The 25,953-nt window shown below is 40.3% G+C and overlaps 1 protein-coding gene across 2 annotated transcripts in view; it reads right to left on the reverse strand.

Moving 5' to 3' along the window:
* Positions 1-25,953, reverse strand: part of LOC124171024 (fibulin-1-like) — an 83,036-nt gene that overhangs the window by 39,675 nt on the left and 17,408 nt on the right. For both annotated transcript variants that reach the window (XM_046550162.1, XM_046550161.1), the window contains exon 2: positions 2,887-3,052. In XM_046550162.1, the coding sequence (XP_046406118.1) occupies positions 2,887-3,052 (166 nt within the window). The remainder of the gene's footprint in view (positions 1-2,886; positions 3,053-25,953) is intronic.

The raw sequence follows: 25,953 nt of genomic DNA on the forward strand, positions 1-25,953 counted from the left end.
CCCGGTACTCCCCCTAGATCCGCCTTTGAGTGGAATAGAATGAGATACAGCAGTTGCAACCGCCGCGGAGGCCTAGTGCCCACCGGCGTGCTTCCTCAATTCGTCGCTGGACGATTTGTGAGGATTTTTAAGCCAAAAGGAATGCGGGTGAGTGAAAAAATACAGAGGGATTAGAATTATTTTGGTACCGCAGCGGATCCAGGGGCTATGCCGAATTTAAGAGAATTAATATAATAATAAAATGAAACGTTAATTTCACAGGAATTCAACTACGCGGGATCAGGTTGGTGTGGAGGCCAGAGTGATGGCCTCCTACCTTGAAGGTTCAGGTTCAAATCCCGATACTGGAGGAGATATTTCAGAGACTGATCTATCTGGCTTAAATGCTTTGTGAGCGGCACTGCAAGTAAAGCACTACGCCTCTCGCATGGGACTTAAAGCCTGGGCCCCTTGGTGCCTTTCGTTAATAACAGGCTAACACCGATGCTGAGTTCCCCTCCACTCTTATCTAATGACGCAACCAACCGTCAGGTTGAATCTCTCATGCCAGTAAGTGAAGTGGCGAGTCTAAATTACCTCGGCTGTTCAGGTTCTAATATTAACCCAGGCCGATACATGGGAAAGCATTTTATGGCTAAAACCATGAATATTAGGGGAGACTGGAGTAATGACGGTCACCTAAGGGAAAATGAGTATAAAGCTTCACTGTTTTGAATAAGGTAGTTTCTTTCATAAAAAAAAACGAAATACATTGATTGCTAATCGTTACCCTCCATTAGCGTATTCATAATATACAAATCATTTGGTTTTAGAAATCCCAGTTTAAACGAATGGCAATGGTCAATTTTAACCTCATTTGAAAAAGGCCAGATTGGCGCCCATGCGATTCCACTTCACGTGACGTCACAAGGACCTAGTTTCTACACGAGAGGATAGGAGTTTTACATCGTCTGAGATTACCAAAGCATGCATGAGTCACAGAGCTCAGGGAAACATCTCTTAATAATCACTTATTAAAACTATCCAAGGTCGGAAAGTTTCCTTCGTTTGATAAGGTAGTAATAATCCATATTTAAGCCAAGCGCTACCTGCTAGGAGGGTACTCTGCTACCTGCTAGCAGCATGCGTCGTATCAGCGCTCAAGCCTCGCCTCAAGGTCACCTCACAGGGTGGAAGCGGGAACCAGAAATACGTCACACGGACTTCTCCCATCATTCCTTATAATCGCGAAAAATAGATATCGTCACTAAAAAATCTAAAAGTGTGAAATACGTACTCCTGGAGTAATAATCTATCGATTTAGGCAATAAAACATAACAGGAAACCACCCTGTTGTAAGAAGAGTATATCGTCCTACATCCGGTTGATAAATAAAGATGCAATTATTATTAATACTATTATTAGAGGGTTGATTCGTAATCTATATATGGCCCATACTGCGCAAGTGAGGGTAGCGGACGGAGAATCTGGGTGGGCCTGCATGGGCCGAGGAGTGAGGCAAGGCTGTCCGCTGCTCTTTAACGTGTACGCTGAAGAGATGGTAAGGGAAGAGTGGGATGAGTTAGAAGCTGGAATAAAAGTGGGAGGAATGATGTTCAAATCAGTGAGATTCGCGGATGATCAGGCGTTGACTAGCCAGCCAGCGAGGGGGCTTCAGGCTCTAGTGGATGCATTATACGAGCGTTGCAAGGAGTATGGGATGAGGATTAATCACAAGAAGACCAAGGTTATGCGGTTTTGTAAAGCATCACGAGCGAGTAATGTGAGACTTAAGATAAAGGTGGATGGTGAAAAACTTGAACAGGTTGAGCAGTTCAACTATTTAGGCAGTACGTTAGAAGAAAACGGATACAGTAGTAAGGACATTAGGAAGAGAATTGCATTAGCAAAGGAGGCGCTCATAAACAGGTAGGGTCTTCTGAGAGGATCCTTATGTAAGGGTTATAGAAAAGTTTAATGAAGAGTTTGATCTGGAGTGTAGCTCTCTACGGTGAAGAAACGTGGGCACTGAGGAAAGAAGATGAGAAAGATTGGAGGGATTCGAGATGTGGGTATGGAGAAGAATTGAGAAGGTGAAATGGACGGAGAGGAAAAGGAACGACGAAGTGCAGGGAATGGTTGGCGAGGAGAGGCAGCTTTTAGATGAGATACGCAGGAGACAGAAGGTATCGATGGAATGAGTGCTTAGTGGGGAGGGGATGTTGAAAATGGTGTTAGAGGGTAGAATATTAGGGAAACGAGGTAGGGTAAGGAAAAGAATAGGGTTTTTAGATAGATTGAAAGGGAGTACGCCTAACGGCGAATTGAAGAAGGCTGTGCTGGAAGGAAAGGGAGGCTCCCAAATCACTGCTTTAGTACTCCATGGAAACCTACCTTAATCGGTAGGATACTATTATATAGGGATGGTCGGATCGGTTACCTCGGATCCAAATGTCCGCGGATATTGCCCTTCATCGGATAACATCGGGTCCAAAGTCGCGGAAGACATTTGCTCTGGATCCGAAATTTAAATAATAGCTTCAGTGAATGCAATAAGGGTGGAAAGAGTTCCGATTCTCTCTTCGAATGCGCCGTCGCATGCGATTCTTATCCTACTAATGTACCGTTTCGTTTGAAAGCTCTCGCAGAGGTCACGTGGGAGAATTTCAGCCGTGGAGAATAAAAAAGGCAAAATACGACTGGCACATGGTGTGACTCTTCCCAAGAGATTGAACAATCATCGGGGGAATCTCAGCGTCAGGAATTTGAAAATGCATTTGGATCCGAAAATATCCGATCCGAAAGATCTGGTTCCGAAAATCAAGGATCCGATCCGAATCCGGATCCAAAAAAAATTCTGGATCCGTCCATCCCTACTATAATAATAATTAGAGGGTGGATGCTGACCTGTGGGCCCGGAGGCAGCAGATGTCGACGGTGGCCAGGCAAATGCTCTGCTGCTCCGCCTGGACGCCGGCCACGGGCGAGGGGAAAGCCGAGCACTTGAGTCGCTCTCCCGCCCATGTCGAGCCCAGCTCACAGCACTGGGACAAGGTCGCCTCAAGGTCATCACCTGCAGAGGAGAAAAACGAGGATTACTAGCTGGAAGTACACTGTCAGGGGCGTAGCCACGGGGGTGGGGGTGGTTTCTGGGTTACAATTCCCTTTGAGTCTCATCTGGAGTATAGTTACGTAGCTGGAGAATAGGGACAGAGCTTTAAGTTCCAAGAACTTTTAACAGAGCCATAAAGAGCAAGAAAACGCTTCCGGAAGCGTATTTTTGCTCTTTCTAGTCTAACTGGAGTCGATAAAATTTCCGCAATTAATGTTGAAGTCGATTAGTCGAAAGTAACTAGCACAAAAAGATGTTAGTGTAAATCTAGCCTTTGACCCTTACAAGATATTTCAGAGCAGGTGTATGCAGATAATGTAAACTAAATCGTCACCTACCATTAAAATGCTTTTGAGTATTAACTATTGGCAAATTGGCCACAATCAGGGCGCGAAAAAAGGAAAAATTTCACTGTGGAGTGACGCCACCTGAAAATGATACGAACTATCGAAAACAGCCGGAATTTGTGGAAAAGTGACTGAACGTTTCATTACTACGTCACATTTCTACCAGATTACGGCTGAAAACAAGCTCTATATTAATTTTTTCACATTATAACGAGTCTGTAAACCTGCATTACCGATATTGTTGATTGCAATCACTGTTTAAAGTGGTTGTTGAGACGTTATCAAACGAGAGAGAATCCATTAAAAAATATATTGAGGATTTAGTTACGCAATTGTTTAGCTGGCAGCGACACTACTTGTCTTCTCAATCAAATATCAGTTTTTAACTTTTATAGCTTGCCCAATCTATTTAATTTTATAATAGTTTTAGCCCTGAGGATTTAAATGAAAGTGAACAAAATATTGGTGAAGGTGTACGTATATTCCGCCACAACATCTGATTGGCAGAAACGATTTTGATTATCAATCAATCAATTGAATTTCGTCGTTGTAGCGAGCGAAGTAGGTATTAATGACTAAAGATATAATTCCTATTCAGACCGAAGTGATAAATTAGTATGTTCATTCCATCACAGCGAAAGAGTGATTTGATTCCACGAGTTTTCATCCTTAATGGTATGCTTTTACCCGATCATACGTGCTTTGCGCGGAATCATACTTCCCAGAGCCTTCAGATAACAAAGCAGGGCAGATTTCGCGAAGTTTAATAACGCATTTTAACTCAATGTTCTGAGAAAACCGAGGACAAACCAACATTAAATCTTTCAGGTTATCGTATTGTAGCGATAGAATTAATTATCTTATCACTACTTACAGTTTTGTTTACTTTCTTTATTCTTCCTCTTTATCTTTTTAAGTACAAAAATTATATAATCTTCCGTGTTCTCTCTCTCGTCCCAAAATCAACAACAACCCATTACGGGTTTGTTCCACGACAACTTTATAAGTGGAGTTATTGAGGGTTTTCTATTACATTTATAACATACACGTCAAGGTCTCATCTAACAATGCAGGCAAAGTGTTCCATAAGAGTATTTAAAACTGTATACCGGGATACTCAATTTCTGGTAGGCCTTGAAAACACGCATTCTGCTGAAAGGTTTTTTCATTTAAAACATTAAGCAGCCTTGAAACATGGGATTTCATTCTAGAATATTTTATTTTTCCAATAAACCATGAGACAATATACCTTAAATTTCCAGTGGGTCGAACACAGCGGCTAGAATGATGAAACAAGATAGCATGTTGAAGAGAGAGAAATTAATTTTCGTTGACATTTATAGCTATGAAAAAAATTCTCTCGGCCGGTAACGAAGCACGGATTTCTGAAGATCCAATCCAAATCAAATTACTGACCTTCAGGACACTAACGCTCTAAAACGTTGGTTATATCCTCCCCATACTGGAATACTGCTCACCAATTTGGTCTACCGCCTGCCCCAGACCCCTAACTTGTTCAAATGCACTATCAACTTCTATGTCACTGTAGCCCGCCATCGAATCCCCACACTCAGAAACTATGATTCAATTAAACCTCCCTCAGGATTCCCCACATAATTCACCGCCGCGTCTTATCTGATTTGATGTTCCTGCATAGAATCTTCAGTGGATCACTGCGGACCAATGAAATTCTACCTCATTTTCGTGTTCCTCCTCACCCGTTACGTGACATATCTCTGCTTAATATCCCCCCGATTCCGTTTTTCCATCTCTCAACGCTCCCTTTTCTATAAAATCCCATTCTTGTTTAACTCCCTGACTTCAAAATATCCTTTTCTGGGCCTCTTTTCCTGCACCACTAATTTCAAATCCTTCCTAAAATTCCATCTGAACAATTCGCTACTCTCTAATCCATAATCCCTCTTCTTACAATTACAAAATTAAAAAAAATTTATTCTCTCAAAGCTGTTATTTAATTATTGAGGTCAGCCAATGTAAAAGCCTTTATGCCGTTTTTGGAAATGAAATAGATAAAGTATAAGGTTCGGAAAGGTATATGTTTGTGGTTTGAGTCCAGGTGCAGGGAATTTTTTTCCCATGACAATTAATGTGAATTTCACTGCCGTTCACTCGGAAGGATTCAATCATAGCGCATTCTTAATTTGAGATCGAATAGAATAATGCATGGCTGAGCCTTTGTCTTAGACAGCCCTACTATTAAGCATCTATAAGGACTGAAGGGGTTGGAAAGCGACGCAGGTTGAGAGGTATTCGTGAGGGCTGACAATAGACTCTTGTTTCTGTGACGGACAAAGTGAGTTTTAGGAGCCGGGTACGGATAAATAGGGGAGCGGAATCCATCTAGTAAAACTACCTTGCAAGAGACGCCAACATGATAGCAAACATTCCATGGCGGCGTCATTTTTGGCGATGTACGCCGGCGCACAGTGGGCTGAAATCGAACAAAGCTGGAAAAATCTTTAAAATTGTTGTTTCGAGTATGGAAGTTGAAACTTTACAGAGTTTTCAATACATTAGTACATGCTTTAACGCATACCGTGTTTCATAGGTTACTTTTTTCAACAAAAATAATGGCCTCAAAATTGAACAAATTTCGCAAAAATTGCCCGCGTGGGATAGTTTTCGAAATTCAGCACGTCAAAACTAATGGCCCACCTTTTTTGTCATTCAATCGTAACTAAAATTTTCAATGTTATTACACGGTTTGTTATTGTCACTTCTCATCAAATTTCACGGCTTAGTTGTTGTATTTGCCCATTAGTCACTAACGATCATAGCATGAGTTCCAAGTATTAATAAGCGCATAAATGAGATTAAATATTGATAATTTATTCCAGCACTGAGTATATTCTGGGATACAAACATTTTATTTTCGCCTGAGATGGGGACGCGGAGTGAACTCTTACTTTGTTTTGGAGACGCCCAACTCGAATGCAAACCCCACATTTTCGTTAGAAGTGAGCTCTGAAAGGGCCTCACTCAGTGATTTGATCTCAAGGTTATCTTGGATAAGACAGGGTAGAGTTCTCTCCGTATTAAGCTTGATGAGTGTGAAATTAACGTCAGGCAGGTCAATTCCTTTTCCCGGGAATTTTTAGGAATTTTGTTTCAAGGTGTCCGAGGAATAATTAACGTCTGTACACGCCATGCCTGCATAAAATCCATACTATATGGGCATGTAACGTCATAGATATGGGGACGGGAGCAGTGATATTCGTAGAATCGGCTATATTCAACAGATAGGGACTAATAAAGCAGTAAGCACGAAAGAGTGAAGGACGCAAAGTGCTCCTCCCATCGCGTAAGCAAAATCACAGCGCCTCATGCAGAACGAATAGACATTCCCAGTCGAACAGGTTTACATCGCCGTATCATTAATTACTAATTGCGGTCCATGAAGCTGTCACGCACGTAGTCTCAGATATTTACTTATTGGGGTGCTTGGGAGGTATGCGGTTTGCATACAAAGATATTTTTTGTCAATTGTCACACGTCAGAAAACCAATCATTTTAATAAGTCAGCTATATATTTTGTTCGTATGATGCTGCAATATAAATTCATCTTTTGTTAGTCAGACATTGTGATATGCAACTATATCGAAAAATTGAGTATCAGACGACAGACGCCCCTGGGCTACTGGTCTCCTTAGCGGGTGAAGGCCACAAGGGAATAATTTCGGAGGGGGGGGGTAGCCCTGAAAGCCCTCCCCCTGACTACGTGCCTGAAAGGTTTCCGTATCCGCAGTAAATGGTCGTGCGAATATTAACCCTTGCGCTGAAATGACGATTCTAGATCGTCATGAACTTCCGACGCCAAATCGCGCAATCACGAGTGTAGTTCAACAACAGATTTTCGTAATTTCAACATTATTTAAGGGAAAAATAGAAATATTTTTAACGTTTATCAATTTCAAAACATCCATAATGTACATAAAGAACTCATATTTCATGAAATATGATGCTTACGAAGTAATAAACTGATTTTATACGTGTAGCGATAGCCGTGTTCTCGTTGTATTTAAATAGATACTTTACAGTATGGAATATTTATCACTTTTTATTTCACTGTTCTATGTTAATAACAAACTACAAAATATCATTTCTACATCTAAATAATACCCCGCAAGCCGCCTAAAAGGCGTGTGGCAGGGGGTGTTAGGACACCAGCCGTTTACAGCTAAAAAAAATGAAGTTCTTTAACGAAGTTGGGACTAGCGTTTATTAAAGTCCTTTATGGTTCGGGGGAAAAACGAATTCCTATATCTATCCGTTCGACAAAACATCTCTCTTGATTCATCGCTTCTATCAGACCTGGAAATATAGTGTCGCTCTTAAAGATATCTATTCTCAATTGTTCAAGCAATCTAAGCCTAGCGCGCAGCCTCCGAGTCTCCAACGGCTCCCAGCCTAATTCGCTTAACATCTGGGTAACACTGTCTGTACGCCTGTAGCAGTTTTTGACGAAAAGCACAGCCTTCCTTTGTATTTTATTCAGTTCGCGGATTAAGTCGTTCTTAAGCACCGGATCCCATACGCTCGCTGCATATTCTAGGTGCGGTCGGACGAGAGCGAAATAGCACCTTTCTTTTACTTTCTCATCCAAAAATCTTCCCACAATACCCTGGAAGAATCCTAATTTCTTCAGGGCTATGCCGCAAATATTCTTAATGTGTGTTCCCCACGTGAGGTTCGAGGTTATCTCAACTCCCAGGTACTTCACTTCGTCTGTTGCCTTTATGTTAATACCATGCACTGCATGAACATGGTTAGAGTTGGATGAATTCCGTAAGAAATATACCGTCATGCATTTGCTCAGATTAAGTTATAGTCCCCGCTCTTGGCTCCACAAATGAACGTTAAGTCCGATGATAGAATTATTACCAACCATTCTATTTAAAAAGAATCACAGAAAAAATAAAGAGAGGATTGGAGCACGATATTCAGAAAATAAATTGAAATGGCTAATAAAATGAAAAAGTTACCTGCTGTTTAGCCTTGATTCTAAGGGAGCCATCGCCACGAACGAACTGATTACTTGCGTGGACGATGTCAGCATTCTCCCCTGCGGCTGATGACGACTGTGAGGATCCATCAAGTTCCCACAAGGGGTCGTCATCCGATGATAGTCCAATGTTCAGAGCGCATACACCTCGCGCTTGATTCGTCTTCTTCGGTAACGTGTAACTCGCGTAAAACATATGAAATCACCTTCAGGTCATATAGAATAAGCTCCGCAAAAGTTTGTTGATGGAGACTTTCGCGGGGTGGTGCAGCATGCGTAGCAAGGATTTCGGATTGACCTCCGCGTCGGTTCATGCCTTTCGTTTTCTTTGATGAAGGAAACTACCCTATACCTTCCACCAGAATGGGTACGGAGATCGGAAGATCTTTTCGGCCTTCAGAAAATCCTCCGAAACTGCAGAGAACTCGGTCATGAAGGAGGAACAACCTGACTGGTTCTGACAGTTATCATATTGGAAATTTCTAGCGAGCAACCAGAGTATTTGGATTTATGGAGGATCAAAGAACCAATAGCCTATGTGTGCACTTCATGGCTAGGGAGTCAAAGGAAACGGACGTGTATTATCATATGCGCATTCAATTAGTCAGTGAGTACCTAGTTGGAACTCGCGTCCTGTCAAATGCAGTCGGTCGTTGGAGTCTCCCGCGTAGGTGCGCCTTAGAACTCCCGCAGTTGGTACGCCCGCTTGCGACGGGCTCGCCCACCGACCCGCGTCGGCAATTATGGAATTATACACTGTGGAAATTACAGTGCGATCTCGTAAACCATATACATATGCAACCGTAACATGCCGGATTATCGAACATACCGGATTACTAGAAATGTAAAGGGAGGAAATAAAATTCGCCAAGTCCTTCATCTAAATATTTGTTTAAGAATTAAATGTTGTTCTGCATACTCATTCCTCCTGCATTGGATGAATAATTATGAATATCTATACTAACCACGGCTGTGAGTCATATCCGACCTTATACTGTAGCATAACATCGTTTTCCTTACTAGGCATAGTGTGTCTGCATGAATACCATTTTTCCAATGTTATGTTTAACATTAGAATAGATTTATGATTTCCGATGATTTAACGAAATAAATTTAAATAGAATACTATAATTAAATTCAAATTCTTGTTGAAATTCCTCGGTATATATCAAGAGGCATACCTCAGTTCACATCAGATTTACGTAGTTAAAAGGCTTGCTATCCAATTACAGGAGTGTAATTACTGCCCAATTTTCCAACGAAAATATAATCGAACTTTTAGCACGCTTTAGGGAGAATAATTACCTTTGTAATGATATAGTGCAAGTTAAAGAGAAGGAGAGCAATATAATTGTTAACTAGTCAGCGCGTGCCGTGAAGTGTGTACGGACCTGAAATAATTTTATTTAGAGGATGATATACCCGCTGTTGACTTTAATTCGTTCTCTGTAAAAATTAGCATATATTATGCTAGATTCAAAGCTGGATACAGTTGGCCTAATTGTACTTAGTTATCGCACCATTTCTGAGGAATGTGATACTTAATTGAATGATTAATTGAAATTGAAAATTACTGTTATTCAAAATTATATACTACTCGGTCTTGGTCGTAATCTTGGTACCTACAACTAACCACGCGTATTAAAACTCTATTTTTACGTGATTCTGGTGATGATGATTTCTCGTTAAGCTAATGAATAATCAATTAAAAACATACACAATACACTGAAATCGCTAAGTTTTTGTGCTAATGTGCAGGCGGGAAACGGTAATAGAATTAAAATTTCAAATGGTGCGCAATCGATATTGCCACTTACAATAATTAACACGACCATAGGGATAAAATCATGAAATTTGAAAATAACATAGCATCAGACAGGATTAGTGTTTCATCTCAGCTCACAGTTGCACTTCCTGTTTCACGAAATGCATGTTTTTCTTCTGCAGGGTTTCATAATGAAAAGCTGAAGAGAAAAGAAGTAAAATAACCTACCGTAACACAATGATTGAAACAGTTTCCACAAACCGTATCATTGACAAAATTCTAGAAAATCGATATTTTCAAAGGAAGTGGTAGGGAAAACGGCTGAAGGTCGATTTTTGAAATGCAAAACGATACCCCATACCCAGAAAATGATATGAGGACCAATCAAATCACTGCAGCGTCTCCTATAGCCCTATATAAAGTCGCGAATACCGAGATTTCCTCACGTTCCAGACAGGAGAGAGACAAGAATAAGAGCAATAATATTGAAGAATCAACGGCAGGCGACGTGATAGGGACAGGGATTTGGAACGCTTGAGATGTCCGATTAGGTCAAATCTACGGTAGCCAATCATTCGTACCCACTTTCCGAAGGAGTCTCCTCGCCCGGGGAAACAAGATTCGGTGTTTCGGCCTGGAGAGAATGGCTTCCGGTCTGGAGATCGGAAGTCGAGAAGACTTCGGCTGGTACACAAAGACCCCCTCAGTCGCCACCGACCAGTGGTTTGACCTGGCTGAGGGCCCCAAAAGCACACACCCCTGACCAGTGGCGGATCCAGGATAGGAACAAGGGGGGGGGGGCTAAGTGGGGGATAAAATTCCAGCAGTAGTGAGGGTCGGAAAATATTACCATTCTATCTAATGTAAATTGGATACCCAAGCCCTCCCCCATAGATCCGCCGCTACCACTGCACGCCTTTTGCACTCTTAAGGCAGGTCGGGAGTTTGAAATCAGAACCCCGTCCCACACGGACATCATGGATCACGGGAACTAAAGGTAGGCCATTCCTCTTCTGTGACGCAGATGGTAAGAAGGTAAGAAACACATTAATACAAAATCACCACAAGATTCTACCACACATTCACCACTGAACACACTCTTACACTCACGTCATGCGCTGACCCGTCGATATCCCAGTTGCAATTTTTTCCATATCCAGGTGGAGCAATACACTTCTTCATAATGCGCCACAAACAATTTACGTGTACTTCAGATGCACTATCCTTGTGTTATAGGATATTAGTTATAATTAATTCACTGGAAGAAAAAGGCGCAATGCTCCGACAGAAAATTCAACACTCTCATCACCTCGTCATCCGGCAACTGAGCTATCTGCGGTTCTTTCGTCCCGATCCAAAATTTTCTCAAACCTCGACTTAGAAATACGTCATGCCTAAGGCCAAAGACACGATCACTACCTCCGGCTAGTGAATGACCTCGATTCACAACGTTAGATGACTCTTAGCACTTGACATATTTCCTGTAGAATTTTAAACTACAACACGTGCTCTAAAGCTAAGGAATGAATTTTAACGCGTTAACCGTGTTTAAAGGCTCGTTCAATATCTCTATTCTCTTCCGTGACTTAGTTCTTTATGCTTTCGTAAAATCGTACCATTGAAAGTTGCGTTATAAGCAGTCGAGGAAATTGGAGACAAACATACCCACTCATCCGCATCACAATCCCATCGTATTTTGACTATCCTATCGTCTACTATCGCTCAGAATGAGCTGTTATCATTCAAAACTTTATCAATATGATTGCAATTCTCCCGCTCGAATGGGTTTATTTTCCTTTTCATCGTGACGCTAGCGAGGAGGGATATTCACTTGGTGGTTTTGCACGTAAGGCTGTTTTTCCAAGCGATTCCCTTGACCCCAACCGCTCGCTGACTATATCATATCAATTTTGAAGCAACAGATACATGAACGTTACTCTCAGAATACGTTTCGCTACAAAGTTAATCCGTATTTTGACAAATATGCTCCGTGAATGTTCTTGATTCATTTCATACAACATGTATAATAATGCAAGCTAAAGTTTGAAATTCTCAGATAAAACAGGAATTTGGTATGGAAATCAGGGAAAGTTCGCGGAATGTCAGATTCACAATAAGCGAAAATCTAGTAATGATAGACAAATAACTCCTTTTCAATGAATAAATATAAACATACGACCTAAGTTATTTTATGGTTGCGCAATTATAATGTTATGAAGAAGAATTTGTTAAACTTTAATTACAGAAAGCACTAAAAAACAAGAAACATAATGAAGATACACTTTTGAATGTTCCACAGAAGTTTTAATAACCGACCCAGGTTTCGACAGTACAATATCATTATCAAGGTAATGACAGTACACTATGTCATTATCAAGGGACATAGTGTACTGTCGAAACCTGGGTTATTAAAACTTATGTGAAACGTACAAAAGTGTATCTTCATTATGTTTTCTGTCACCAAATTCCACCAAGTATCGTCTTCCAGCCTTAAATTGAACTAAAAAACAAGTCCCGCTGCAACATTTGGAATACCTTTATAATTTTTTTAAAGAAGCGATGGCAGAGGCGAGGATACCCTAGTATACCTTTCGAAGCATAAATCTTTTCCCTGAACTTTGAAAGCGTGTTCAATGTTTGCCCGATGCCAAGCGACGGGGATTCGTATGAAAGGGTCTCTAAGGTGCCCGGGCCCGGAAGTGGGAAAGCGGAGGTTATAGAGGGTGGGAGAAAAGTGGGGGCCATTGTGTTCTCTCTATGCCGAAAACTATGGCTCGCAGTCAAACTGAATCGAATACACTGAGCTACTTTGGATGCAAAACAAGAACCAGGAGGAAGGCACGGGATACCTTATGTTGTGTGCGGAATAATATTCAGACTCAGTTATGAGGCACAACGGATTCATTTTGCCAGCAGCACAATAATTTTAGGTAACGCCAGGGCTCGCGTTCGACACCCGGAAATCACTACCGTCAAAATCAGTGTGTGCCCATCATATAACAGAAAAAAAAACACTGCCGAATATCCCTTAACCAGATGGCCTCATACAAAACAAGCATTTCAATTACAATAAAAACATTACAATCACATGCAAAATACATAACAACTCCTCCCAACTTTAAATATGGCTCATACCCTATGAATGCTCGAGACCTTTTCAAATACCAAACAAATTCGTATATAAGTCAGGGCATCACAAAAATTTCAATGACATTCCAAACATTACAATCGCATGCACAATACGCAACACCTTATACAAAGTGCACGGCCATCTTAAGCAGTAAAGCGGCGGCACTGATGGTGAATTCATGTGCTTAATTTCTGGTACATTACCACGATGAAATTAGCCGAAAAACTTCTATTTTTCCAATCAGTTATTTCTATCATTTCCTAGAGACCAAACAGTTTATTTAGAACGAGTAATGATGTTTGATGATCTGAAGGTTTATATACCACATTAGGTCATTCATTTCTCATTACTATGCTCCGACGCGCGACCAATCCAACGTCTTCATTCAGGATCAATGAAAAAATTATAACACCTGATGGCCAATCAATAATAGCGGTTGGTTTTAGATTCGAATTTAAGTAATATACTGCTTTCTAGTTAGCATAATAGCAGGTCTGAGGCTATATATTGAGTCTATGTATAGCTTCCTAAAAGCTAAGCAAGATCTGGATCAAGGATTCAACCCCTGAAGACGATGGTGGACTTAGTCATCGAAACTTTGGGACCTGTGACCCACATCTAAACTCGGTGGGAAACCCAATAACTATTCCTGCAGAGAATACGCCGGGAAAAACTCAAATTCTAAATATTATCATTACTAAAATAGCGGATTTTAGCAAACAGTCTCCTCCACTCCCAAAGTCATCTACTGCGTGGCGCAAATTTATCGATAGGTCTATTTGATAGGCTGGAAAAATGTACTCGACCTCCCAGTGACTGAAAGCTGAGGTCAATATTGAAATCACATAATTTCTGAGCAATATCAGTATCACTATGAATCAAAGAGGTTAAAAAAGGAACTAGTTCCCAGAGTGATTTGTTTTCGAACATTTTATATATTTAAAATAACGAAATTCGTGAATTTCACTGGTATTATTATCATTAGTTTCATTGAAAAACCGATCGACCATTTTTAAGGGGGTTTTGACACTTCGTACAAGGTGTAAATTGCTGAGTGTAAGACCAATATACAATCCAAGAAAGGATATTTTGGTTGAAGAGAATAAATAGGGAGGATCAGATTTTCCTTATTCGTGCAAACGTCTCATGTCCAGCCAATGAAAATGAGGAAAACCCTTCCATCCCAACCCTACCTATCTAACCATGCATCCCATCTACCTCAACCGTTATACCGCTCGGCGGAAGTGATGCGTCTTCTTAAGTCAGTTTCCAGTACGGAAGAAGTAAACGAATTAATCCCTTAAAAATAGATTCTAATCAAATCCTGAAACCTCCCCACCTTCGCCGGGCACGAATTTAATGGGAATAAAATTTGCACTATAACTAAACTATCTGCAATAACTCTCAAGATTCTATCGGAGAAATCCGTCTGTAAGAGGAGCACATATTTCTTTACCTAAATTCAACCTAACGTTATATACACAATGCTTCTTGATCTAAAGGTGTATAGTTCATTACGGGATTCGTGTCCGAAATCGAAAAAAGCGAAAGACAGCAATGAAATTATACAGTCTGGGTTGTTCACAAGACTAAGCATGGAGGATACTTTCCTTTAATTGTAATATCGATCAACATATGTATGAACTGCAATTTCAAATGCGGATTCCTGTTACTTTTATTTGTGAGAGTAACCTATTTGCAAATTCCTGTATCCATAACACCGGTTCTTCTTAATGGCTACTTAAAGTTACTCCCGTAGGTATGCAATCAAGGTTCCACACTGTCCAATTCACTTTTGAGAAATAAAACAATTTATTACCTTTATAAGCACATGTACTTTCCACCCCGGAAGATTCGGGAGATGTGGGGAAATCCGAGATCATTTAAGAACGAAGATTTCATTTCAAACCATTGTCGCATGAGGAGAAGCTGAATATCGCGCTCTCCTTTCGTTACTTAAGGTATGTTTACACTACATAACATGTTACATAAACAAGTTACATAAAACATATTTTACGAAAAAGTCACAAATGCGTGTAACAAGTTACATGTAACATTGTGTTACAGAACAAAAATTCGTGTTGCATAACAAGTTCTTGGTTTCCCGCACGAAGTGGGAAAATGTGTATCATGTTACAGAAAAGAAGTGAGGCGCATGGTGGGGAAAGCCAGTTGACGGGTGGGCTAGGACTGAATCTTTAACATGTCATTTGTGAACTTTTGGCTCCACTGGACTCTTGTTATAAAACAAATGTTTAAAAAAACAAATGTTACGAGTAACTTGTTACGTATAACATGTTTATATAACATGTTACATAGTGTAAACGTACCTTTACAGGCACAGTGATATTAATCACCTCCTATGGCCATCAAGGCATTGACACCAATAGAACTGAAGAAGTTCAATTTGATTCCTCTAGATTCGCGTTCCGCATTTTTCTTCGATTATGCATGGATACTCCCAAAGGCCTGGTTACACGTTACATTAACACGTACAAGTTAATGTGCGTTTGCGTGAATGATTTTGGTGGACCGGAACGGAACATGTACGAATGCATGAATCGAATCAGAACGGGTTCTATTTTCTGTACATGCATTCGCACAAGTTGGATGGTTACACGGTGGATTTTGGCGTTCATTCTCGCGTTCATACATTTAGACATTAACCCGTACGTGTTTATGTATCGTGTAGCCAGGCCTTAAGAATCGGTGACTTTTCATCAATGTAGGTAAAGCAATTCCTTCCAGTCGATTAAAACACGGGCATTTTGTGAAACAGGGTTTATTCCCAGACAAGTGCAAGTTACCTAAAAAGCAAATGCGACGACAATAAGCAAAGTAATGGCAAAGAAAAAGGATTCTAAAATGCCATCTGGCGTGCAAAAGATGCAAAAACCAAAGAACACGTAAATACAAAAGTACCAAAAACAAAACATAATCCCAATACTTCCAAAATTATTGGACAAGATTTGAAGCCTATCTGAGCATTTAATTCAAGTTATATCATGAAATTTGCAGATGCCCAAGAAATACCTCAGACTAATGAAAGATTTATCATTATGTCGCCTCTTTTTAGACTGTTTTCATTGCGCAAAATCGATGGCAATTTTTCTCGGACTTTCTAATTATAAGTGTGAAAACATCGGCCCTAAACGGTACAAAAGGAGGCGAGTTCCGTGAACTAGGCTGCACAACAATCGACTCAGCCTTTACTTGGTTACGATCCATCCATAAATGCCCGTTTCCTACAATCCCAGTCTGTCGGGCGTGGCGAAAAATCCTCTTCCTTATTCGTCTGGCGAAATAAACTTCGTATTCTGCGAATTATTACTATCAGATTATTCCACTTGATTCCATATCGGATTTCACTTAGTTTATCTAACTATCCCACTATCTGCCTCTTTATCCCTAATCCGCAACGACAATTTCTAGTCAACATGACTTTGGACTATCAGAAATGCTGACAGCTTTGGGCACACGTATAGATACTGAATTTCTGCGCCTCGGCTTTCTCGCGTAATATATTTCGTAAACGAAATATAATGTCTAATTTATGCCAAATTTCACGTGGAAAACGGGTAAAGCCATTTTGCGGTGCAAAAGCAGGCAGATGGGAGGCAACAATGTTAAAAAGTAATGGATAATAGAGGCAAAGCACCAGGGCAAAAGGAATATTGTGTTTTTTATTCAATTAAAATCATACCACCGCAACACCACCTGCTCAAATTCAAATATTTTCGGGGAAAAACGAGATTGCGCGTATTTATGAACAAATTGGTATTTTTTGGGCTACTGTGTCCAAGCTACGGGTTGAATTTATGTATAATGGCATGTAAACCCATTGTCAATATCCACGGAGAAAAAATTAGTATGCTGCGATTTGCTGACGACATAGCAGTCATAGTCGAGACAGAGAAGGATTTGAAGAAGACGTTGACAAACATGGAAAGGACAATGGCCAGATACCAGCTGAAAATCAACAAAAAGAAGACTAAGATATTAGTTTTCAGTAAAAGAGAGGAGGCTAAAACAAAAATCAACCTAGGAAAGCATAAGCTTGAAGAGGTGAACGAGTTCTCTTACCTGGGAAGCCGAATTACCAGCGATGGACGGAGCAAGAAAGAAATACACAGTAGAATAGCGCAGGCGAAGAGGGCTTTCTACAAAAAGAAGAATCTTCTTACAGCTGAAAATACCAGCATAGAAGTAAGGAAACAATTCATCAGATGCTACATATGGAGTATGTTTCTCTATGGAAGCGAGGCTTGGACGTTGACAGCAACAGAGACGTCAAGAGTGGAAGCATTCGAAATGTGGTGCTACCGAAGAATGATGAAGATAAAATGGATTGACCGTGTGAGTAACCAAGAAGTGCTAAAGAGAGTGGGAGAAAAGAGAAGCCTCCTAAAAACATTAAGCAGAAGAAGGGACAACTTGGTCGGCCACATTTTGAGTCACGATGGTCTGATGAAGACAATCGTTGAAGGACAAGTGGAAGGGAAAAAGGGCAAGGAACGGCCCCGAAAGAGTTATATCGGACAGGTTATAAAGGATGTAAAAGAGAATAAATACGTAGCTATGAAGAGATTAGCGGATAGGAGAGAGAAATGGAGAGCTGCGTCAAACCAATCTTAGGATTGTTGACTAATGATGATGATGAAACCCATAATCAGCAATCATTTAAACAGACCTTAGTTAACATTATATAGACGCTGTTTTATTTACACGGGGCGAAAGTTATTTCATTTACTGCCCGCCAGAATTAAAAAAAAATAAATCCTCAAATGTAATGAAATCCTTGTGTAGGCTTTCGCGGTGTGTTGAGGATTCAGCAGACTGGTTTTCGGGGTTACTACCGCGTAGATTCATCTCTGCAGACGACAGTTTCGCCGGCAATGCCGCAGGCTTCTTCAGGTCAATGAATTGGAGATCCGTGGTATCACCCGTCTCTCATACACCAGTATAATAGAGACGGGCGATATACCTAATATAAGAGGCGGGCTTATACACCTTATATACACTATTATATAAGGTGTACAAGAGACGTACGATACCACGGATCTCCACTTCATTGACCTGAAGAAGCCTGCTGCAATACCGGCGAAACTGTTGTCTGCAGAGATGAATCTACGCGGTAGTAAACCCCGAAAACCAGTCTACTGAATCCTCAAATTTAATGTTAAGAATTGCTAAAGACTGGCTTTTATCGCAAGAAATAATTGAAAATCTATTGAAAACACTCATGTATCATTTACTGCATTGTTATTTTTTTATTGGCATACATTTTGTTATTTGATGGTGGCTTAATTCTTGTCCTATGGTCTTGGAGACTACCTTAAGCTCCTTATCTCGTTATTTTTGTATTCAGATGTAAAAACAAAATGTAGGAGTAAATAAATTATTATTAAATTATTATTTACGGGTGTTTACGCTGAGATTTATTTTTTCTCTACGCCCAAAAAGCTATTTTGGACTCCTTTTCGGCGTTTTCCGATTTAAGTGCACTGCGCGACGATACGTAGATGATCTCGAAAGCTACACACCAACAGACACGGTAAAATTACACCACGATTATTTCGATGCTACCAACACACCAATATGACGCTAAAAGCTTATGTGGATGGTTTATCAAGCAACCTTAGAAAACGATTGTTAACTTCAGGACCGCTAAAAACTTCATTCATCTCTCTGATTGGTTCTCTCTCCTTTTTACCTGCTAAACTAAGCTTTTTAGGTAATATTTCGAAGTCTGCCGCATGGGCGGCGGTGAAATATATTATTTTTATATTTTTGTGAAAGAAGAAAAAAGAAATTTATTTTGTTCTGTCCATATATTATACTTTGTTCTTGTTTATTGAAAGTTATTGTCACATATATGTTTCATAATGATAATGCTTCAAAAAATTATACATACTTTCATTTTGTTTTCTGGCCTGCCTTGAATTTGATTTTTAAGATGGTAGCTTCCATGCTGGTTTTTTATTTTAACCATTGAAGCTACCTAAAGCTCCATTAATTTTGTGTTATTAAAAAAGTGTACATTCAAGGTTGGAGTAATAAATTCATTCATTCATTCAAATGTACATGACTTGCCATGAGAAAAAATTCCCCTGGACCGAAAATCGAACTTCGGACCTTTGGCTTTCCGGGCCAATGCGCAGACCACTACGCTATCCCATGGCAACTGTACAGAGGCTCGTGACACTAGATGTCAAGTACCATGTACATACCACATCGAGTACCATGAGCCTGGGTACAATTGCCTATTAATAATAATGGAAATAAGGAACCTGGATAGGGTAGACAGTGGTCTGCGCATTGTCCCGGAAAGCGAAAGGTCCGCGGTTCTATTCCCGGAAACCAAAGTTAATACGGCAGTCAATGTCAAATAATAACACAGGTACGAACGTCCATTGACAACCCAATAATAACCGGGGTCCCGCTTAATATCTACTTGAATAAGCACAATTTCTTGGCTTCACTCGAGAAAGATACTTATCAAGGTCCGTGGTTCGATTCCCGGTCCAGGACAATTTTTCCTCATGGCAATTCATGCATAAGCTTTTTTAAATTAATGTCGTAAAATCGATCTATTGTTCTAGGCGATCACTCTCCGATTGTATCGCAGTCAAATGCAAGAATGACACTGCGGAAGGAAATAAATAGTGGTTGTCGGAACACTCTAGGCATCCAGCCGTGTAGGTGAACTCGGATTGCGATGGAATGGCGACTGATTGAACAAAAGGGGCCGTCGAATTGGGCCGCGCCTTCAATTGGAGCACTTAAGTTGGGGCACGCGGATTGAAGGGCCAAGGCCTCCAGGGGCAAATCACTAGGCCACTGGTTCGTGTCGGGGCGAATTGATGTTTACATTGTGTACATCGATTTTATATCACGGGCGATCTCATTGGCATGAATTTGCATCGGGAAGGGGTCGCAGGTCAACGACTGATGTCATCTTCCTGCGTTGCACGCTCACTCCATTGGCTCAGGCAGAACTAGCAGCCACGAAAATAGAATATTTTTTTCTCTTTCCGAGAAGTCAGCTTGCAGCATATTTCGTATCTCAACAGACGGTTGGAGACGTTACATTTAAAACTTGAGCGGTTTTCCTCGAGCGGGATTATGCAATACAGTCACAACCAGAGGCGGATAAATACGGGGGGCGCGCCCCCCCTTCGCGCGGCCGCCGGCATAGCCCAAAATTGTAGCACCACAACTTATTAATGTCCTTATATGGCATTGTCTTGCATATGTGTGCAGTCAGTTTAAGTAAAACTTTCTTAAACTTTGCATGAGACTTGATTATTTTTTATTGCGATAAAAGTAAAGGTAGCTCAAGGTCTTCCCCCCCATGAGTTTTTTCTGCATCCGTTACTGGGATTCAGATTTTTCTCAAGTTTCGCCGGCACTGAAGGGGTTTATATATCAAGAACTAGCTATGTATGTTACATGAACGACACATTATTTGCATTGAGATCCTACAAAAAACACAAAATCGACATGAAGTGTGCGTGGAAAAACCTAAAATTACTCCAATATTAGTATATGCATAGACGTTTCGAATGATCTGCAAACTTCTGGATTTGGCATTTTTTACGATCACAGTTCCAGAAATTAATTCCAGACATAGTAATCAAGAACACCAGAGTGAAATCGTATAAATAGACTGCATTCATGGAAGTTATACAATATATTTTGGAAACTAGGAAGAACACCATTACACGCCGAGCGCAACCTGGAATCCCATTAGTTTTAGGATGAAAGTTGAGGTTCAATTTCTCCATACGCATCTTAATTACTTTCCTGACACATTGGGTAGTTTCAAGTTAAGAAATGGTGAAATCTTTTATTAAAGTGATGAAAGACAGGTATCAAGGAATGTGGACTTAACACTTGACTATCATTGATGAATGTTGGCACACAAGGAACCTTAGTAAAGGATTCCATGCATAAATTTTGGGCGCATTTGTTGTGAAAAATCTAGAGCTATTTATATATATCTGATGCATTGATTTAATTCCCAAGGAAAACATTTTCATGCGATAAAAACTTTTGGAGCAATGTCATAAGATTTTTGTTAGCTTTCATTATCGCGTTTTCCAAGAAAACATGACGTGATACAGAAATTTAAACATCGTTATCGGCAGTATTTACTCTTTATGCCTTGATTTCAAGATGCTGGAGTACGTTCTAAGCAAGAAAGAGGTGACGAAAAAGGATCGGACGAGAAGAAGCGATGCGTCCTTGTAAGCAGATTGAAATGAAAGGTAATTGCACTTTTCAACAAAAAGTACTATTCTACTTCTACTATTCCCACTAAATCACGCCTGAATCGGTTAAACTCATTGCTCGACCGGGGTTATGCAATACAACCACAACCAGAGGCGGAATAATACGGGGGCACCCTTTGCGGGGCCGCCGGCACTGTCGAAAATTGCAGCAGCACAATAGTAACTTATTTATATCGTTAAAAGGCATTGTCTTGTATATGTGTACAGTCAGTTTAAATGAAACTTTCTTAAACATTGCATGTGACTAGCAGGGCGCAACAACCACCCAAATCATGGAGGCTTGAAAACTCTATAAAGGCCGCTATACACGGCGAATGATTTCATTCGCATAATCATTCAGCATGATCATACATCGCGTATGACGGAACAATTCGCGAATGAACCTTTGAACCTTCATGCGCATGATCGTTCAGTGAAAATTAGAACATGTTCTATTTTTCTCGCATGATCCTGTGAATGATCACGTGATCATTCAGCATGATCATTCGCATGATCATTCACCGTGTATAGCGGCCTTAGGAGCTGGCGCAAAGAGTCGGCATAAAATAATCTCTGTAGTATCAGGCTCAATTTTGTGGAAGTTCATTCTGACAAATGAAAAGAACAAGCTATGTATTTGTCCACCAAGCGGCGTCATTATCAGGTAGCTGATGATGACGGCGCTGCGTCGAAACTAGTTGTACCACGAGAATAAATTGATGTATAAATACATAGTTTGTTCTTTTCATTTGTCAGCATAAAGTATTCAACAAAATCAAATATGACTCCAGGTCTTCTTCGCTCGTTCCACCGCTTCTAACGCAGCCCTCGATCTCGAATATTTCGTAATTTTAACATACTTTGCGATAATGTCTTGTTCCAGGCAACTCCGATTTAACAGAACATTGAGCTCTGCTTTCCGGAACTTAAGAGAAAGTCTTATAAAAGAGTTTAGCCTGGACTGCCATGCACGCATTCTGAATAAAAGTTACGGAAGCAGGCGAGATATAGTGAGCATATAACGAGCGTGTAATGACATTCAATTAGTATTGAAAATACAGAGAGATGGCACTTTTCCACACGTTTCTGACAGATACAAATGGTACTTGTTGGAAATTGCGGCTCCTTGTTCCCCTAAAGAATTAAAAATAGCATAAAAATGCATTGCCATCTGGTTCGTATCTGCACTGAAAATTTTAAGCCAATAGTGAATTCAGTAGTGGGTTAAATTTGAATAGCAAGATTTTCCCCGGAAGGACAAACTAAGGACATATAAAAAAAGTGACTGCAAACCGTGGTAAAATGAACAGTACTTCAGACTACATTGAGGATTAAAATATCATCAAAGCTAAAAAATCTCTATTTGAAACCTTACTAGAGACATTCTGACAGAAACAGCAACCTGTGGAAAAGTGCCATCTGACAGAAACCTCTGGAAAAGTGCCATCTCTCTGTTCTTTTAAAACTAATAGGATCTGAGGTTTCCACGGCGTTTCTTCGCATTGTTAACGCCTTTTGAGCGTTACTCCGCGTAGTCTTGCCTGAAGACGACGACAGTTTCCCCAGCCATCCACCTGGCGTCTTCAGGTCAGAGGTGTCAATGCGTTGAAAAAGCGTCTTCAGAATGAAGGACCAATCAGAGCCCACCTCCAACCATAGGATTAACCTGACCAATCAGAGTCGACCTACGACACGCAAGCCCCATAAAAGTGGGACAATTTCAACGTCTATACGCAAAAAAACTGCAAATACAATGTAAATACGTTCAACTGTATTAGGATCAATTATGTGGAAGTTAATACTCGAAAATGAAAAGGAGAATTCGTTGATTTCCACAAATTCATTTTGTCCGTACTACATGTTTCGAACCATAGAGGTCATTATCAAGTATCGACTTGAATGCATCGACACTTCTGAGCTGAAGGCGCCCGCAAGATGACTGGAGGCAGGGGCGCAACTAAGAATTAAGGCTAGGGGGGTTTTAGGCGCAACTAATACTTAGTAGTGTGGGGTATTGTATACCCTCCAGGGTAAGCGGGAGGTGCGGAGGCCCTCCTTCAGAAAGTTTTTAAGATTAATGGTTCAAAATGGTGAGTTTTACGGCTTTCGGAGGGATATTTCATTTCACCCTCGCTGCGCCACTGGATGGAGGAATTGTTGTCACCTTAAGACTACGTGGAGGAATGCCCGAAAGCCTTTACCGATGTTAATGCACTCAAATCGTTTATACCATTAAAATTCTACAATAATAGTAAATAATAACCATCGATAGATAAAATACTCAAATTCAGAGCATAGTCGCTAGGTATGAATGAGCATATAATTTTCCAAATGGGATCGTGTCCATTAAAAATGGAACCACGTCCTCTGATTCTGAGGGGACTAGGCCCCCTTCAATCGTGCTTAGTAGCCAATGTCCCTCACCCTGCCCCCCCTCGTTGGTATAAGTCGATCTTTAAGTCACCAAGTCACCGCTTTCGAGGTCTTCCTCTTAGTTTCTCCGTTAAATTTAATTCAAAAACATTTTGACTGCTTCGTTTTCTTTCACACGTTGCATTGTCCATTCAACGGTTTTCTTTACTTGTTACAGCTATAACGTTTGGTTCGCCATACATTTGTACATATTTCAGAACTTTTTCTTTTGCTCCATATTCCTACATCGACCAGGAAGCAGCACGTTCTTCAAAGATTATTACGTAAATCCAATTGAATCAAAATATTTCGAAGCATGGATTCTCAACAGCTAATGCCTTCATATTGTCCTCCTTGTAGAAAATTGATGGAAACATGGCGATCGGATTCTAATTTTTTTTCCATTTATTCAAGGATTCCACATGTGTCAAAAAAATTTTTTGACACATGTGGAATTTGTGACGCATTTTATTGTTACTATAGAGTATTACTCGCAATATTCTACACAGTGCATCTAGAATTCTACAATACTTATGCGTTAACATTACGAAAACCATCCATCACCTACCATGTCACGCTTATATCCGTATATACAGAACAAATATGTAAAGTAACAGTCTCGAGGCCAAAAAGTTTCACACAACGTCGAAAAATCTTAGTTGGAATGATTAGGAACCTCCAAGTTGTTAAAATTAGAGCTCGACCTAGTTAGAATTTACTGTGGCGGAACGTTTGTGCTTGACATGTAAAAACGTACTTACGGTTGATATGCTTTTCGCAGCATCTACGAATTCGAGATCAAATTGAATAGAATATATAGCATTACATACGTGACAATCGTAACTACTTAAAAGCATTTAAAAAATAATGATTGCACGATGAAGTAGTATTGTTTGGACAATTCAAGAATGTATCTACAGCGATAAAAAGAGGAAAACGTAGCATTAAATTAGGAATGAATTTAGCGTAAAGTTTCACATCTTTTTCATTCGCAGCACCATATTATCTTCCCCTAAGGACTATAAAACCAGCCTGACGGTAACTTAGGCGATGCTCAGATTTCAAAATCTCCCAACATGGCGGAAATTATGGCATACAATTTTTTGACGCTTATTACGAGGACCAGTAGGTATGTCATTTATTATATTTTCAAGTTTTCAGTTTCTCTATTTGTGATCAGTCATTTGCGATTTCATTATACTCAAAAGTTTTAAATAAATTTATTGATTCTTTAAATGACACTTTGGGCACATTATAGTCGGTTTACAAAAATGTCCGCGAGGCTGAGATGAGGTGATAGCAATGCATTTACTCTCAAAATTTAGTATACAATACATACAATCTCGAGGAATAGGAAAATGTACGAATGTGGTAGACCACATCGTAACGAATAAGGACATAAGCCCTAATCGTAGGTTATTTCTCCGTGAAATTCGGATCGCTCTGCTCGTCAGCGACGCGAGTGGTGAGTTTTGTAAACGCATTTCAATGCACTGAGGGTGACATGAGGGTGATCTTGTGGACGGCTGGAGAATCCTCCATTGTAATACCGTGCTCCTTACTCAGGAAAAATAGATGTCTTCGAGACCTTGTACAGGAGGAGAATGGTGAAGATAAAACGGACAGATTGGATGGGAAACAAGGAGGTATATAGAAGAGAAGGAGACACTATAGTTACGAGCGAAACATAATGGGAGGAAATTTTGATGAAGAAGTTCCCAGAGGAACACCAAGACACAAGGGCCTAGGACAGATCAAGAAGAATAGGGGGAAAAAGAGCCTAGGTTAGGTAAAAAAAAACTAGCTTGGGATAGGGAGACATGTAGGACTTCAGTCCTATCTTAGGAGAGCAACTCGCTTTCGCTCGCAAGGGGGGCTCTGACCCCCAGGACCCTTCAGAAAAGGCTTGAGG

The sequence above is a fragment of the Ischnura elegans genome, chromosome X (assembly GCF_921293095.1).
Source record: "Ischnura elegans chromosome X, ioIscEleg1.1, whole genome shotgun sequence".
Classification (NCBI taxonomy): Eukaryota; Metazoa; Arthropoda; class Insecta; order Odonata; family Coenagrionidae; genus Ischnura; species Ischnura elegans.